At 47.9% G+C, this 16,277-nt stretch overlaps 4 protein-coding genes across 4 annotated transcripts; all 4 read left to right on the top strand.

The window, feature by feature from the left end:
• Window positions 1-584: 584 nt before the first annotated feature.
• On the top strand, window positions 585-1,751 carry LOC133215495 (keratin-associated protein 5-4-like). The gene is made up of 3 exons (XM_061359560.1): window positions 585-743; window positions 987-1,499; window positions 1,542-1,751. The coding sequence occupies exons 1-3, from the start codon at window positions 585-587 to the stop codon at window positions 1,749-1,751; spliced, it is 882 nt and encodes a 293-aa protein (XP_061215544.1).
• Window positions 1,752-5,168: 3,417 nt separating this feature from the next.
• LOC133215494 (keratin-associated protein 4-5-like) lies at window positions 5,169-5,420 on the top strand. The gene has a single exon (XM_061359559.1). The coding sequence runs from the start codon at window positions 5,169-5,171 to the stop codon at window positions 5,418-5,420; it is 252 nt and encodes an 83-aa protein (XP_061215543.1).
• A 6,073-nt stretch (window positions 5,421-11,493) lies between these two features.
• Window positions 11,494-12,078, top strand: LOC133215493 (uncharacterized). Its single transcript, XM_061359558.1, has one exon. The coding sequence runs from the start codon at window positions 11,494-11,496 to the stop codon at window positions 12,076-12,078; it is 585 nt and encodes a 194-aa protein (XP_061215542.1).
• A 2,614-nt stretch (window positions 12,079-14,692) lies between these two features.
• LOC133215527 (keratin-associated protein 5-1-like) lies at window positions 14,693-15,451 on the top strand. The gene has a single exon (XM_061359600.1). The coding sequence runs from the start codon at window positions 14,693-14,695 to the stop codon at window positions 15,449-15,451; it is 759 nt and encodes a 252-aa protein (XP_061215584.1).
• Window positions 15,452-16,277: the final 826 nt, after the last annotated feature.

Raw genomic sequence — 16,277 nt, 5'->3', positions numbered from 1 at the left:
CCCATTCAACAAATAAGTATAGGTTTAACACATAAATCACGAATTGCTGTGGGGTACCTCATTTCCGGAAGGACAATTTGGAGCTAAATAAAAGGTCTCCCCATCCCTTTGCTCCTCACTCAACTGCACCACTCAGTTAGCACGGTAAGTGTTACCCATTAGCGGTGTTCTTTGATGGAAATGGTTCTCATTTGCTTTTGGTCAAGCAATGAATTGAAATGTGTCTGATTCTGATCTTTGTGGGTTGTTGGACTAAAGGACCTTTAAAGGTCTCCTCCAAACCAAACTACTCTATCATTCCGTGAGCTAAAGCTCTCTCTGAAATGCAGGCTTTCCAAGCCTGTTGGTCTACTGCTTATTGCAGAAGACAGTTGGTAAAGCAAAGTGGAAAATAAGCCTCTTGGGATGGAAATCAAAGCAAATAAGTTGGGCGCAGTGTATGATGTGGTTACTACCATTGAACCTAGCAGCATGTGAACGTCAAAACAAAGCACACCTCTATGTACTTGGGAAGAAGTTGTATCTGAAAGTACTCTGTGTTTCAGGTCCTCGCTCCTCCCAGCCTTGACCACTCTACAAACAACATGCGTTGTTGCAGATGCGGATGCTGCTCCGTTGTGAAGAGCAAGGCTGTGTGCTGCTGCCAGCCATGCCAGAAGACCATCTGTTGCAGCCCATGCCAGCAGTCCTGCTCCTGCGGCCCATGCCAGAAGACCGTCTGCTGCGACCCATGCCAGAAGACCGTTTGCTGTGAACCATGCTGCTGTGACCCATGCCAGAAGCCATGCTGTGACCCATGCCAGCAGTCTGTCTGCTGTGACCCATGCCAGAAGCCCTGCTGTGACCCATGCCAGCAGTCTGTCTGCTGTGACCCATGCCAGAAGCCATGCTGTGACCCATGCCAGCAGACTGTCTGCTGTGACCCATGCCAGAAGCCATGCTGTGACCCATGCCAGCAGACTGTCTGCTGTGACCCATGCCAGAAGCCCTGCTGTGACCCATGCCAGCAGTCTGTCTGCTGTGACCCATGCCAGAAGCCATGCTGTGACCCATGCCAGAAGCCCTGTTGTGACCCATGCCAGCAGTCTGTCTGCTGTGACCCATGCCAGAAGCCCTGTTGTGACCCATGCCAGCAGTCTGTCTGCTGTGACCCATGCCAGAAGCCCTGCTGTGACCCATGCCAGCAGTCTGTCTGCTGTGATCCATGCCAGAAGCCCTGTTGTGACCCATGCCAGAAGCCCTGTTGTGACCCATGCCAGCAGTCTGTCTGCTGTGATCCATGCCAGAAGCCCTGCTGTGACCCATGCCAGAAGCCCTGCTGTGACCCATGCCAACAGTCTACCTGCTGTGACCCATGCCAGCAGTCTGTCTGCTGTGACCCATGCCAGAAGCCCTGCTGTGACCCATGCCAACAGTCTACCTGCTGTGACCCATGCCAACAGTCTGTCTGCTGTGACCCATGCCAACAGTCTACCTGCTGTGACCCATGCCAGCAGTCTGTCTGCTGTGACCCATGCCAGCAGTCCGTCTGTGATACCAAGGTGTGCCAGAAGCCCTGCTGTTGCTGTGGCCAGGTACCCTGCTGCTGTACCTGCCGCCCTTGCTGCCCTGCTGCGTGTCTGTCTTGCTGCTCCTACACTGTGAAGAAGCCCATTGTGCTGCATTGCAGCCCTGTGCCGTGCTGCTCTCCCCTGAGGAAATATAGCATTCCCATCCAGCAGTGTTGTACCACAATCAAGAGGCTTCGCTGAGCCAACTCTGGGTAGTAAAAGCAGCTCTGCTGGCTCCCGTGTGTAGCACACAACAAGAACAGGCACAGGGAGAGGAAAACCTGCTCATTTGCTCCTGGTTCACATGACGATGGAGTAAACACCTTGTGATTTTCTTTTTGTGTTCAAACTTGAGCTGCCTTCTTTCTGCCTTTTCATTATTGAACATCTGCAATGCACTTGAATACATCACTCATCGTGTGAAGCAGAAACACTGTTAGATATTAGTGGGGCTGTTAATTCTCTTCTTGGTGTATGGGACTTGGGCTATCTGTGCTGTTAGTGTTATCATTCTTCATTCCCTCTCTTGATTTGTAGACAATAAAAGTTAGCATTGAGCAAAACACAAAATCTTGCTTTGGTTGTTTTTACATCACTTTGCTCAGAACATGTCCCCATTCTGCTGCTGTTCCTGTGTCTTCAGCCAGGCTCCTACTGGCTACAGAAATGCTCCCATGGCACAGCAGAACATTTAGGAAACAAAGAGCTGTCCAGCACTGCTGTAGGCATAAATTGGATCATCGTTGGTGATGATCCCTCTTTCCACCTACTGATCATCTGCCTCAGCTCGATTTTTACCCTAGAACTTAATGGTTAAGGTAAATAAAACTCAAAGGGCACAGTTGGAATGAAGCTTGCAGAACCCCACCATCTGAAGACACACCACTCCATGAGATGTATGAGAAACTCATGATGTGCAACAGGTACTCTGCTAGGTACTGGGAGGAACTCACTACTCACTGAAGAGCAGGCACCATCTTCTTCCACTTCCATTTTCAAACTAATAGATTTCAGAAAACACTTTATGTTGTTTAATTATTTCTGTGTGAACAGAGACTTTCATAAGCGGCATTCCTGGATTCCAAGCAGTTGGAACGACACCCAGGGTTTAGCATACAACTTAAAAGCTTCATTCCTAAAATAGCACACACATGAGTCAACGAGACCTTTTGTACCTGGCTGGGACTTCCTTTACTATTAAAATTCAGGACTCAGCTCTGAATTGCACGGCTCAGGAAAATGCCTTGAGCACTGTCTTGATTGCTTCCCTCAACCAGATCTTCAGAGTCTGCATTAGAATAGTCTTCTCTCCCATGTTAGACTCTTCCATAAACTTAGGTTTTGAGGAGTTTTTTTATTAATAGGTAAATTCCACTGGCAGAAGGAGATCCTATTCCATATTATACCAGAAGCGCATTCTGTTATGGCAATCATATGCTGGAAAAGCTGCTGTGATGGATTCATCCCCATTTATAAAGCTCTCAGATGCATGGAACGACCATGGAAATCTACAAAGATATCTTGGCATGGCATGTCAAAGTGATGATGGTTTGAAACTGAAGGAGGGTAGATTCAGACTAGATAGAAGGATGGTTTACTCCTAGGGTGGTGAAACACTGGAACAGGCTGCTCAGAGAGTTGGTAGATGCCTCAACTATGGAAATATTCAAGGTCAGGTTGTGCAGGGCTCTGAGCAAGCTGGTCTAGTGGAAGGTGTCCCTGCTCCTGGTAGGAACTGGGTGAGCTTTGAAGGTATTGTCCAAACCAAACCATTCTATGGTTTTATAATTCTAACAGAAGGATCACCTTGGCCAATATGGTGACAATAAAACCTGATTAAAAGACAATTGACGACTTATTCCATGGATGACAAGTTTAAGGGTTTACACAAAGAGGACATCATTTCCTTCAGGCAAGTATACAGCTAATATGGTGTGACCGAAACAATGCTCCCCTAGGGACAATTCCAGAGCGTCAGAAGAGGTCATGTTTGCATCTTGGAAAGATTCTGTATGTCCCAGCCATGAGGAGTCATCTGTCACCACTCCAGCCTCACATTCAGAGTCAGCTAAACAGGATGGAAGTCTCTATTTGCCGTAAATATCAAGTATGTTAGGACTCTAACATTGGTGCCCCCTCTCATCACATGAAGACTCCATCATCACCTTCTTATGCGGAGATGTGCTGGCTCTGCACATGGCCACAGTTCCTTCCCCCATTCCCAAGCCTTGTAATATCTGCCTTGACTCCAACCATCTCATCATTCCCTCCTGATTGTTCATCCAAACTTTGCATGCAGAGCCGCCTAGGGCTTGGTTCACTGCATCTAAAACAACTAGAAGCAATTGCTGCAAAACTCAGACCATCTGAGAGATTCTAGCTGGGGTCCCAAGGTACGGGGAAAAGCGATGAAGAAATGCACTCAGGTTTCATTTCCAGTCTGGAACCCCACGCTTGCCTACAATGATAGAGAATCTAGTTGTAAGTGTGAAACACTTAAATGTGATCATCGTAAATACCATGAAACACAAGGTGTCTCAGTCTCACAGGCCTTAGAAATGACCTCAGAATATGGAGTATATGGAAGCAACACAGACAAAAGCTGACATGCACTCTGCTTTGAAAGCTGCTTAATTTAGACTTAATCCATTCCTTTCATGGCAAGGCTTAGCAGAAATAAAAAGCACCATGAAGGGAAACCCAAGAACAAGGCTGAGAAAGGAGAAACCCTTCAGTCTTAACTTTAACCACACAGAGGCAGGAAAACAGAATTCACATTGATCAGTAGTTTCCACTGGTCCATTAAAATCCCAGCCAAGCACAGAGGGAGCACACCAGGGGTGACATTTCCAAGTTCCAGGCATGGTTCTCCCACTGCTTCAGCACCTGATTCCCACATGCGCATTGTCCCTGCATCTCAGGCTCATTCCTTGGGAAGCGGATGGGAATACCTTAGAGCTACCTCTAGATCCCATTAATGCAAATTCATTAGAATGTTTCCACTCTTGTTCACATGTGAGTCTAATTACGGTGCGGAATTGAAGTGGTGAGCAAGCAGAAAGAGGTAAAGATTAAATACCAGAAGACATGTGAGTGGCATAGGTTGGGTGATATGTGGGGGAGTTGGAATTGCCAAAGAATGCCTCATTTCCAGGGGGGATGGCTTGGAAGCATATAAAAGGCTCCCCATCACAGTGGTCTTCATAATCTCATCTTGACTACTCCTTTCTTGTCCTCACTGGTCAATAGGGTAAGTCAGAGCTTACTACTTGCCTCTTCATTTGCACTCTACCATATTTCCACATGCTCCTGCAAGAAGCCACCCAGGTTTTCCTGTCCTGTTTGGTTTTGAGAGACTATTTTGGGGATCCAGCTGGGTGGCTTCTTTCTGATGGAACCAATGCTGGACAACATGCAAAAGGCAGAGATGTCCATGCAAAAATGTGGAGATCTCAAGGACAGTTTGACATGGGATTCTGCACACTAGGGACTCCTCCAGCCACTTCGGGAGGGGCTTTGGGATAAGGGTGCTTTAAGCTGCCTAAACAGGGAGATTCAGGCAGTAAAAAAGACCTTCTCTCTATTCTTTCCAGCTTTGCCTACAAGACTACCAACAACATGCCCAACGGAGGCTGCGGATGCTGCGGTGGAAGTAATAACTGCACCGTGTGCTGCTACAGCACCAAGAAGTCATGCTGCAAGACACCAATGTGCTGCCAGCCCATGCAGTGCTGCCAGCCCATGCAGTGCTGCCAGCCAATGCAGTGCTGCTGCCCCACCACTTGCTGCATGCCCATGCAGACCTGCTGCTACACCATGAGCAACAACAGTGGCTGCTGCGGTAGCAGCAGTGGCTGCTGTGGAAACTAAACCCACTTGGCAATGGACAAGCAACGCTTTGCTGCTGATGCTTCCCTCCTGGCTCATTTGGATATGGATATGGCCTTGAACGTTCTTCCTCCTTTGCTTAGAAACTGTAGATAATCTCTCCTCTTCTTTTCCTGCCTTTAATCACCAAACCCGTGTAAATGTGCTTTGAAGTTGCTGTCAGTATGATTTTTGTTTGCAAGCATGAGTCCTGCTGTTCGTTTTACTCTTGGTGTGTGGGTTGTTTAAGTATTTTCCTCACTGTTTTGTTTCAATCTGTCTGAAAACCAATAAAATCTGTAGTTCATGAGCCTGCTAAGTTCCTTGGTGGTTATCTGTTTGCTAGCTGGTGAATCCAGAGTGCAGCACTGCACCCATCACCTTTCCTTCGCTTTGCTTCCCAGTGCTCCTATGTTCCTGTCCTAAAGATGCTAAGGGAGTTTGCCTACACAAAGAAAACCAGTGCACCCCAAATGCAGTTCTGAGTTTCTGCATGGGTCTATTCAAACACAAGCTGAGTGTGCGGCATCTCTATGAGCAATATCTCTCCTCTCTCTGTAAAACTACAAAGAAGTAGGAAGAACATAATACATAAACTTCTGAGGGCTGTGAATTCCTTCTGAAATAGTTTGACAAGGGTCATCCCAGCTAGAAAAGTTCCACGTATTTCAAATAGGTGGTTGAACCTATAGACAGTCCCTATAAATTTATGGGATGGAAGTCTTGCCTCTGCTAGAATATCTGGGTTACCAGGCATTAGAGAAATGGTGAAAAACCTCCATTGTCTTCAAGGAGGCGCTGGGTCAGTAAGGGTTGTGCCAGAACAGTGTGCAAGATCTGCACCACAGCCTTCATTCTGTGCCTAATGCCTTTTACTGACCCTGTTTCCATCTCAGTTCAGTCCCTTTTTTGCATGAAGATCCACAGTCCACTTGCCAAAGACCATTCAAATCCCAAGGTTACATGAGTGGCTGAACACAGATATCATGGGTGGGAAATGCCCATCTAAACCATCACTTCTTCTTGCAGTTTCAGGGTTTCCCAGTGAGAAATTCCCTTCTGGAGGCACAAGTGAAGGTGTGTCCCTTTGATTCTGCTCCATTAATTCCTTGTAACCTGTTCAGTTTTCATGGGCAGGCGTGCATCCTGACAGGGCACCTCTGAGGAAAGGAAATGCCATGCATGTTCTTCTGCCCTGTCTGGATAAGTTGCAATTATGTGTGCTGCTTCTCCAGCATCTCGTTCAAGGAATTGCTCTCATTCCAGGAAAGCCTAGGAAGAAGCTGGCTGCATTTACTGCAGCACTAAAATCACCATCTGCTCTGCCTTGCACTGTGCAGAAAGCAAACCAAGGCTCTCCTAACGTCCTCAGGGCTGGCAGTAGCTCATCTAGGAGAACCCCCATGGGAGCATCCCAGGAATCCCAGAGGATGTCAGGCAGCAGACAGGGAACTCGCCAGGCAGGCTCCACCGTCCTCTCATTAGGCAGCACTCCTCTCAGGATAATGTATCAAGGTCTTCAAATGAGAGCTGCAATTGTAGGCCATGCAAAAAATTCCACCCAAATACCCTTAGTGTTCCTGCCAGCATTCAGCCCCACAGCAAAGTGCATTGGAGGCAGTGGCTGGCATCAAACAAGCATTCATCCACCCTGGCTCAGCTGCCCAAAGCTCTGCCTTACATTGACCTTCCTCTTTCTCTCCCTCCAAGTAAATGGTTCCACCTCAGCCAGGTCTCTTCCTGCGTCACTTCTGAGTCCCCGCCACCCACGTAGCTGCATGACCCCAGTTAGAACCAGTTCTCTGTGCTTGTCACATCTGTTCCACCTCCACATTCCTCTCCCTCTTTTGGGCCAAGCTGGGCTCCTTCTTCTACCACCTCCAACACAGAGTCCTGCACAACCTCCAGCTCCTTGCAGAGGAGCTGGGCAGGGCAGGTGCTGCTGGATGCCAGGGCTCCAGCACACAAGGAGATTTCAGCTGTATATAAGGGGAGGTTGCAGGGGGGACATGTTGACTTGCAATGCCCCAGTCCCAGAGCTATGGTTCCTTGCATTGCCGTTTGCACAGGCAGTGCTGCCCCTTCTTTTTCAATTGAAATGCAAAGGATGCTGAAGTGAATATTCAATTCAGAATTCCAGAACACGTTTTTAGGGAAGCAGTCCCAGCAAAGCAGAGCAGGAACTGGAATGCTCCTGCACTAGGGGTGCCCACATGCAAACCTAAACTCCCCAGGTTGGAAGGGTTTGCAAAAGTTAAGGCAAGCCAAAAGGCAAAGATGGCTTTGGCATCACAAAGATGCTCCTCGCATGCATGATGGATAGATAATCTTGCATGCAGGCACGTGCAGGTGACTGCGACCCAGGAGCTGGTGTGACTCCCAACACATCTGAAACACATGGTCTTCTCGCTCCCTCCTCACATTCACATCCTGTGACTGGGATGGAAAATACCCATTTTCACAAAATCTGCCAAATATTTGTTTCAAACACCATTCCAATGAAACAGCCTCTCACGTGCCCGAAAGACACATCCCAGGGATTCAGTTTCGGCTCTGCCACTGATTCAGCACCAAGCCGCTGCTGAGTAAGTCCCTTAGCATCTTCGGCCGTCACTGTCTGCATTTGTCAAGCAGATACAAGGACACATTTTTTGGCTCCCTTGCAAGATTGCAGAGAAGACAAATTCATTACTATTCATAGCAGCCCTTTGATTATCTGCAGGCTAAACAATTATGAGGCAAAACAAAGGTAGTGATCACAAATAATAAGGCAAAGAGTAAATACCAGGAGACACGTAAAGCTAAAAAGTATGGGTTTGGGTTAGTAAACAGGGAAGTTCAAATGTCCAATGGCTGTCTCACTTCCAGGAGGAAGGTGTCGAGGACTATAAAAGGTCTCCTGGCCCAGCTCGCTTCATTCGCTCATCTTCTCTTTCATTCACCTCTCCTCACTCTCCAGAAGGGTAAGTGAGAACATCTAAATCTTCCTTCCTTTCCTAAAAGAAAAATGCTTTGATATCTTATAACAGTATCTAAATATGACAGGGTGTCTGGGATGGGGCTTTGAAGCTGGGCTCTTATGAACTGTATACTACGAATCATGGGTACGATGAAGGATGGAGAGGTTACGGGAGAATAAGCAGGGCCATGCACAACCAGGGGACCTTGGCTGTGGTTCTTGCTAGGACATTATAAGGAATAAGTTCTTTACTGGAAGGTGGGGAAGCACTGGAACAGGTTGCCCAGGGAAGTTGTGAATGCTCCATCCCTAGCAGTGTTCAAGGCCAGGTTGGATGGAGTCTCGGGTGACATGGCTTAGTGTGTGATGTCCCCGTCAATGGGAGGGGGGTTGGAACTGGATGATCTTAAGGTCCTTTCCAACCCAAACTATTCTATGATTCCATCATTCTGTGCCCTGGCATGAGTAGGTGGGCATCTACATTGCAGGAAAAAGACAGTTATGAGCAAGATTTACTACAAAAAAAAGACATGACTAGATTTCAGCTCATTGAATCTCTGAATTCAGAATAACCTGAGTTTTGAATGAATTCTGTAGGCCCAAATATCCTGCTCCCAGTCACAGACAGATTCTCTCTGTTCCTTCCAGCTTTGCCTACAAGACTACCAACAACATGCCCAACGGAGGCTGCGGATGCTGCGGTAGCAATAATAACTACACCGTGTGCTGCTACAGCAGCCCGAAGTGCTGCAAGAGACCAATGTGCTGCCAGCCCATGCAGTGCTGCTACCCCACCACTTGCTGCATGCCCATGCAGACCTGCTGCTACACCATGAGCAACAATAGTGGCTGCTGCGGTAGCAGCAGTGGCTGCTGTGGAAACTAAACCCACTCTGCAAAGGGAAGGCAGCGCTCTGCTGCTGCTGCTTCCCTCCTGGCTCATTTGGATATGGATATGGCCTTGAACGTTCTTCCTCCTTTGCTTAGAGACCGTAGATAATCTCTCCTTTTCCTGCCTTTAATCACTGAACACTTGCAAATATGCTTTGAGATTGTTATCCACTGATCAGTGTGATTTTTGTTTGTAAGCACGAGTCCTGCTTTTCATTTTCCTCTTGGTGTGTGGGATGTTTAATGCTGTTGATGTATCATGCTTTTTCTTGCTTAATCTCCAATTAGTCATGAAAGACAATAAAATGTGTAAGTTATAACGCTGCAAACTCCTGGTACATGTTTATTCATTTATCTTTGCCTTTTGAACTCTAACTCTTGATCTGGGACTCTTTTAGCAGTTGCTTGGTTCCTGAATAGAATGAATGTTTCAGCTATTTGTCATGTTATGATGACAGCACCCCAGTTTACACAGTAAAATCCTTGGGTCTGTCTTTCATCATAGTTCTTGCTAGTGACAATACATTATCTAAGGTACAGGAGCATCCCCTTGGCCGTGCAGCTCCATGCTACCTTTAGAGATACGCAGTTTGCAATAGAAACATCTGTATGGTCCTCAAGCCAGAGCTAAAGGTCTCTTTTGTTAATGGAAATCTTTCCATGAGTGAATTTGATGATCTTCTTAAAAGGTTTGATACTTTCTCTGTATGATTAACTATAGCACCAAACACGGTCTGCATGGTGTAGGGAGGTACTCATTGAAAGATGCAGAGATATAACTGTAGCCTGAGGGATTCAGGAATACTGCCTAACTTCATCTGGAATTCTGTTGAAATGTGGTAAATTTTAAGAGACAAGAACTTAAATATTTGCACTTCCTGCTTTGTAAAATCCTCAGAAAAGGAAGTGACTCCAAAACACCTCTTCCAACATTAAAAATCCACAAACAGCACAATCTTGGGACTGCAGTAACGGGTAAGAAACCTGAAACCCTGTTGGGCCTGAACAGATACCAAGGTCTTTTCCATCTTTCCACGCACGCTCCATGGCTTCCTGCAGGGCAATGGCACTTTTCCTGTAGCTAAGGAATAAATCATCTCTGTGGCAGCAAAGTCCAAGCACGCGCCTTGGAGTCACACCCTGAATTCTGCACATGCTTTGCCCAGTGATTCAAACCCAAACACCACTGCACCAAGCCCTGAGCATCTCCTACGGAGGCTCTACTATAGCATGTACACATGGAAATACCTTTTGCACTGACAGCCCTGGGGCTGGTACTTAAAAAATGCCTTGACCATCCACAGGAATACAAAGGGGAGAAGCTACACAGAAGAGGAGTTCAAGCAGAAATCAGAGAGGTGGATACGGTGCTTGACAAAGCCTGAAATGCTTAGTTCATAAGGTCCTTGTTCCAGATTTAAAGAACATAAAAGGGCTTTCATTGTTGATCCCACTCGATGGAGTACCCCACACAGGCCAAGACTATCTGCCTTTCAATGTGGTCCTGATGTCACCCTCAATTTCCTCACCATCTCTCCAACTCTAAGGTTTTTCTATGCTCTGGAGGGTGATGAGCATCATATCCACATATCACAGACCTTCTGGGACAAACAAGGTCCGAGACTGCCCTATCTGCAAAGCCTTGATTCAAAGCATGAGCTGCTGGGTGCCTGCACATGGGACTGGACACCAGAACTCCTGGGCCTTTTTAGGGCTTTCCCACTGCCACGAGAAACTGCTTTTGAGCACATCACTCAACATCGGGGTATTCCAGGTATCCTGATGCCAGGATCAGATCTGACTGACCTTAGTAACAGAGTATTTGAACATGACCAATGAGAGAACTAATTAGATGATAGCCACTGCATATGCAAAGAGCTAAGCTGACGTTCCATCAAGGGAGATGCTAATTGCTGCTGATTAATACAACAGCAAGTGCCAGAAAAAATATCCATACAGAAGTGGTACTCACTGCTCAGCTATTAATTCTCAGGGCATGCCTCATTTCCAAGAGAGGTTGGACACATATAAAAGCTTTCAGCCCTGTCCTCAGGACTCAGACTCTCTGCTCAGCCCATCTATCCCCGGTCACAGGGTGAGTTGGATTCTCTCAGCTGATTTGGATTCTTCATTTTTATTCATAGAAACAGCAAAACAAAAGGAAGTCAGTGGGGTTTGTTGCTTTTTCCCAGGCTGTTTATCCCCAAGGGCTTGGCTGAACACGAGATGCACTACCAGAAAGGAGACAGCAACCAGGACTTGTACCACGACAGCTCGGTCTGTGGCGAGAAGGGCTGGACAGGGTGCGGCCACCAAAGCCCCATGGGCACCACAAACCTACCCCCTTGCCATGACTCCGGCAGCCTCAGCCGTGACATTGAGGGGTCCTGCCAGAGCGAGCCGCAGGGCTGCCAGCCCCTGGAGCCATGCCCACCACAGAGCTACTCCCCACCGCAGCAGAGCTGCAACAAGCCCCGGCGGAGGGTGGAGGTGAGCCATGTGCAGCCCATCTGCCCCCCACCCGTGAAGATCCATCGCCGGCCATTGCAGCAGTACCGGCCACCGCTGCACTGTGAGGATCCAGGATGCTGCAGCAAGCCCCAGAGGAGGGTGGACCAGTGCCCAGTGGAGGATGCTCGTCCCCCCGTGATACTGCATCCCCTGCCGCCGCAGCATCGCTGTCCCTGCAGCCGGTGCTGCTGCCCACCGGTCCAGCACTGCCGCCCGGCTGCTGTGCCCCTGCCACCGCATCCCAGCCAGCACCAGCAAAAGAAGGTCACTCTCTTGCCACCCTGTCTGCAGAAGAAGTGAGGCGCTGGGAGCCCTCCACGGCACATGTTCAGGGGGTAGGATGCTTCACTCCTCACCTCATCAATGTTCTCATCTCTGCTTTCAGCACAAAAGCGGTGGCTGATGGCTCCTTGCTGCTCTTTGCACACTGGATTCAGGGTCCACAGTCCCCTGCTTCACCCCAGCACTGACACTTTAAATTCTCAGGGTCCTCCATGCCAAGGAATAGACTCGAATCATTCAACCCCACTTTGCTCTTCCTCAGGGTGGAGCACCCGTTTCTCCCCTCCTCTGAGAAGGTGAGCAGCATGGGGATGGAGAATTAGAATGGAAAGAGCCTGAGGAAGGACGGGGAAACAGCCTGACATGGATTCACCTGCTCTGATTTTGAAAACAGGACTATACTGGTTAAACAGTACACACTGTGATGGCAGGAGCATTAAGGACTCCTGAGGTTTTATTTTCTCCTCTGTATATTCAAGAATAAAGTGGAAAAACCTTAGCTGACACTTGGTTCCTTTATTTTTAACCCTAGAAATATAACAAACATTACCATGAGATGTTAAAAGTCATTAAAGTTCTCATGAGGAAATTTGTACTATTAAAATCAAAACCAGAGTTTACTCATGAGGATTTTGGCTCTGGCTGTAGCAGTCTGACCACATTGAACTCCATCTGCGTGCTGTAAAATCCTCTCCACCGTGGTTACCCACCGCAGAGCCAATTCATGGACTTCACTATAGTCCAGATCTAGGTACAAACTGTTTGCTCTCTAATGTATGCCATCATTGACTAGATAGTAACACTGCACCAGGAGGCCATCCATCATACAAATGTTAATCATGATAATAAGGGTGTTCTCCCGCACGTGAGGTGTGTCTGTGCATGCCAGGAATGCCTTTTCACTCCATGCAGGAAGGTACAGGCCAGGCTCTTCCCCCGCAGCACCCAAATGCACGATGATAACGTGCTGTTTCTCTCTCACTTTGCCAGAAAAACCTTTCACTAGTGCATTAAAACATATTTTGGTGTCTTTTTGTATTGCTCAAGTGTGTCCCCACAACCACTAGCAACCACCAAGGAAAACCAGAAGGAAAAGAGAAATTCATTCTTGTTTTCTTGGTATAGAAAACTGTAAGAGTTGGATTTTTCTCTAATTTCAACCAAACAAATAAAACCACTTACATGTGAACTTTACCTCCAGAAATTCCTTATTTTATTGGTTATTTTCTTCCCAGCCTCTTCTTGCTGAAGCCAGCTCCCAAGCACAGACCCAGTGTGGTGTCCAAAGGGCTGATAAGAGCTCACAGACCAAGGGCCAGCATAGCCCTCACACCATATCAGCTTTGATTCATCTTTCCTTCCAAGGTGCTTTTTACCAGCCACCCCATGCCAGTTAGTCCATGACTTTTCCAGCCAATCCATGTCCAGCAATTTCAGCCGCTCACCCCAATTTGATGTTATCCGGATTAGCCAAGTTCACCCCATTATCCAGAGCACTGATGAAGATGATACACAGCACCAGTCATCCACTGTTTAGTTTACCCGTGCAGTCCACACCTCCACCAGCTTAACAACAATGTTGCCATGGGAAACTGTGCCAAAAGCCTTCAAAAGCCGAGGTAGCACCATCCATCACACTCCAGTGTCAGCAGAGCCAACGTCTTCATCACCGAAACCCATCAGCACGATTTGTTCTTGGTGACTCTGAACTGGCTCTTCACAATCACCTGTCTGTGCTTCAGGCACCTGGAAATGCTCCTCATGGGTAGTAGAACAAGGGGAAGGCCGGGACATTAGCACTGTCCACATCATGGCTCCTGACTCACAGGTCACTCATCAGCCTCCAGCCAGTGTCCTGGTCCTCTGGAGACAGTGAATAAGTACGTTATTACCTGCTTCACATAGCTGATGTGTGGCTGACATGATATTAATCCTTTATGTGCACCACTTGGTAACTGTTGTATAATATATATAATTATAATTAAGAGATGCTTATCAGGACTCACGAGTCAAGCAGAGCATGCCAAGTGCTGGGAACAGCATCCAAATGGAGGAGGTGTTTTGTCAATAAATCATTTAATCCTCGTTCCTGCAGCGTGTTTCATTTACAATGGGACAGACTTGGAGCTATATAAAAGGCTTCCAACCCTTTGCTTCTCACAATCTGCAACCCTGGTCAGCATCTGCCTCCCCTTGTGAATTGGGTAAGAAACACCCCGGGTTCATTTTTGGATGGGTGTCTGGATTCAGGTGGTCACAGGCCTGGCACACTTGTCCTCTGCTTCAGACCACCAGGGCTAGAGGACAATGGGCTAAGCCAAGAAAGAACCAATTGAGAGACTTTGGTATGGGATCTGCAGCAATGCCACTAAATTCTGCAATGCTTTATGGCTGTTTCTGTTCCTGGAGAGGGAAAAATGAGGGTAAGGTCAGAAAGGGGGTTTGGACATGATGTGAGCAGTACTGGGCAGCTGCAAGAACTTTCTTTGGATCCAGGCTTTCAGGATAAGCAAGGTTGATCTGTTCCTGGTTCACCAAACCTTCGTTACAGCAAACTGGATGGAAAGAGAAGAGGTGGAAGTCCAGACATACCTGACTGTGTGTTTTTCAGGTGTTCCGCTACGACTCGAACATGATCTACTCTTCTGGAAGGGAATCATACTTCAACTTGAACTCAACCTGGTACGATCCCTCGGGATCCTGGCTGGACACCCGGCGCACCCCCTTCCGCTATGGCTACAACACTTGCTGCTCAGGCTGTGACAATGAAGGAGTTGAAGGGATGAGAGGACACAACTACCGTCACTATGGCTATCGGCAGCCAGTCTGCTCCGAGAGGTGCCATGGCTATGCTGTGTCTGATTCCTGCCATGGCGGTGGCTCAACCTGCGTCAGGAGACCCACATGCAGCTATGGGTCATCAGGGGGATGCCAGAGCTACGGGAGGTCTGTCTGCTCCGAGAGATGCCATGGATCCTCAGGTTCATGCCATGGAGGTGGCTCAAGCTGCGTCAGGAGACCCACGTACAGCTATGGGTCATCGGGGGGATGCCAGAGCTATGGGAGGTCCGTCTGCTCCGAGAGATGCCATGGATCCTCAGGTTCATGCCACGGAGGTGGTTCAAGCTGCGTCAGGAGACCCACATGCACCTATGGGTCATCGGGGGGATGCCAGAGCTATGGGAGGTCCGTCTGCTCTGAGACGTGCCATGGATCAGGGTACCAAGGTGGGAAGCCATGCTACAGCAAGCCAACGCAGTGCATCACCCAGTGCCCCCCAGTGCAGACCTATCCCTCCCCAGTGCAACAAGGCTGCGTGCCCGTGGCAAAGTGCATCCCAAGCCAGCAGCAAAAGCAGGTCTGCAAAGTGCCAGCCCAGAAGACAAAATAGAGGACATGAGGAATGGGGATGAATGGGGGAACCTTCTTCCTCTTGCAACATTGCCTTGATGGGTGGCATGTCCTGTCTTGTTCATGCATCTCACTCTTCCTGTCATTTTGCTTGTAACATGCTTTGAAAGTGTAATTCACTGTCCCTGTGAAACATTAAGTGCTGTTCCCCTCCTTATTTCACAGCAGATGTGGAGGCAATAAAAGCTATGGTTCATAACCCCCTTGCATCAGTGTTTTCCACTCCATCCCTTTGAACTGACTCTGTTCCTTCTTGTGGCCAAAGCTGGTGATTGCAGCGTCCCTGTTCACCCTCATACTGAGGTTCCTGGTTGATTCAACCTTACAACTTCCTTGTTAAGAACTAACAGTTTTCATCACAAGCTCTTTCTGCAACCCAGCAATTAAATAGTAATATCCCAATATAAAAGGAAAACCCACGCATTTCATCAGAGAGGTAAGAATGAGAGGGTCTGGGTGGCACATCATTCCATTCACTGACTAAGCAACGGGTACAGTCTGACTTGTGTCATAAGCCTCCAAGAAAGCCCTGGGAAAAAAAGTCAGGAAGAGGATGCAGGAATGGGAATGCCATGGCTCGGGCAGAACAAGAGACAGTGCCAAAGCTGCTGGAAGAGAAATGTTCTGGTCCATGGTCCATTAGACCTTGACTCATCCCAAGAGAGGCAGCTCCTGCTGTGTGTCTTCAGCAGTTGACAGTGATGCTCCGTGCATTCTGACCGATAAGAGATGTTAGGAAAGACCAGGATCTCATGCTGATCTCATTCTGACTGACGAGAGATGTTGGGAAAGACCAGGATGGATGA

The sequence above is a fragment of the Neopsephotus bourkii genome, unplaced genomic scaffold (assembly GCF_033783945.1).
Source record: "Neopsephotus bourkii isolate Nb327-2 ecotype Australia unplaced genomic scaffold, CSIRO-AGI_Nbou_v1 NB_989, whole genome shotgun sequence".
Classification (NCBI taxonomy): Eukaryota; Metazoa; Chordata; class Aves; order Psittaciformes; family Psittacidae; genus Neopsephotus; species Neopsephotus bourkii.
The sequence above is the reverse complement of the archived record's forward strand: the minus strand, read 5'-3'. Positions and strand labels throughout refer to the sequence as shown.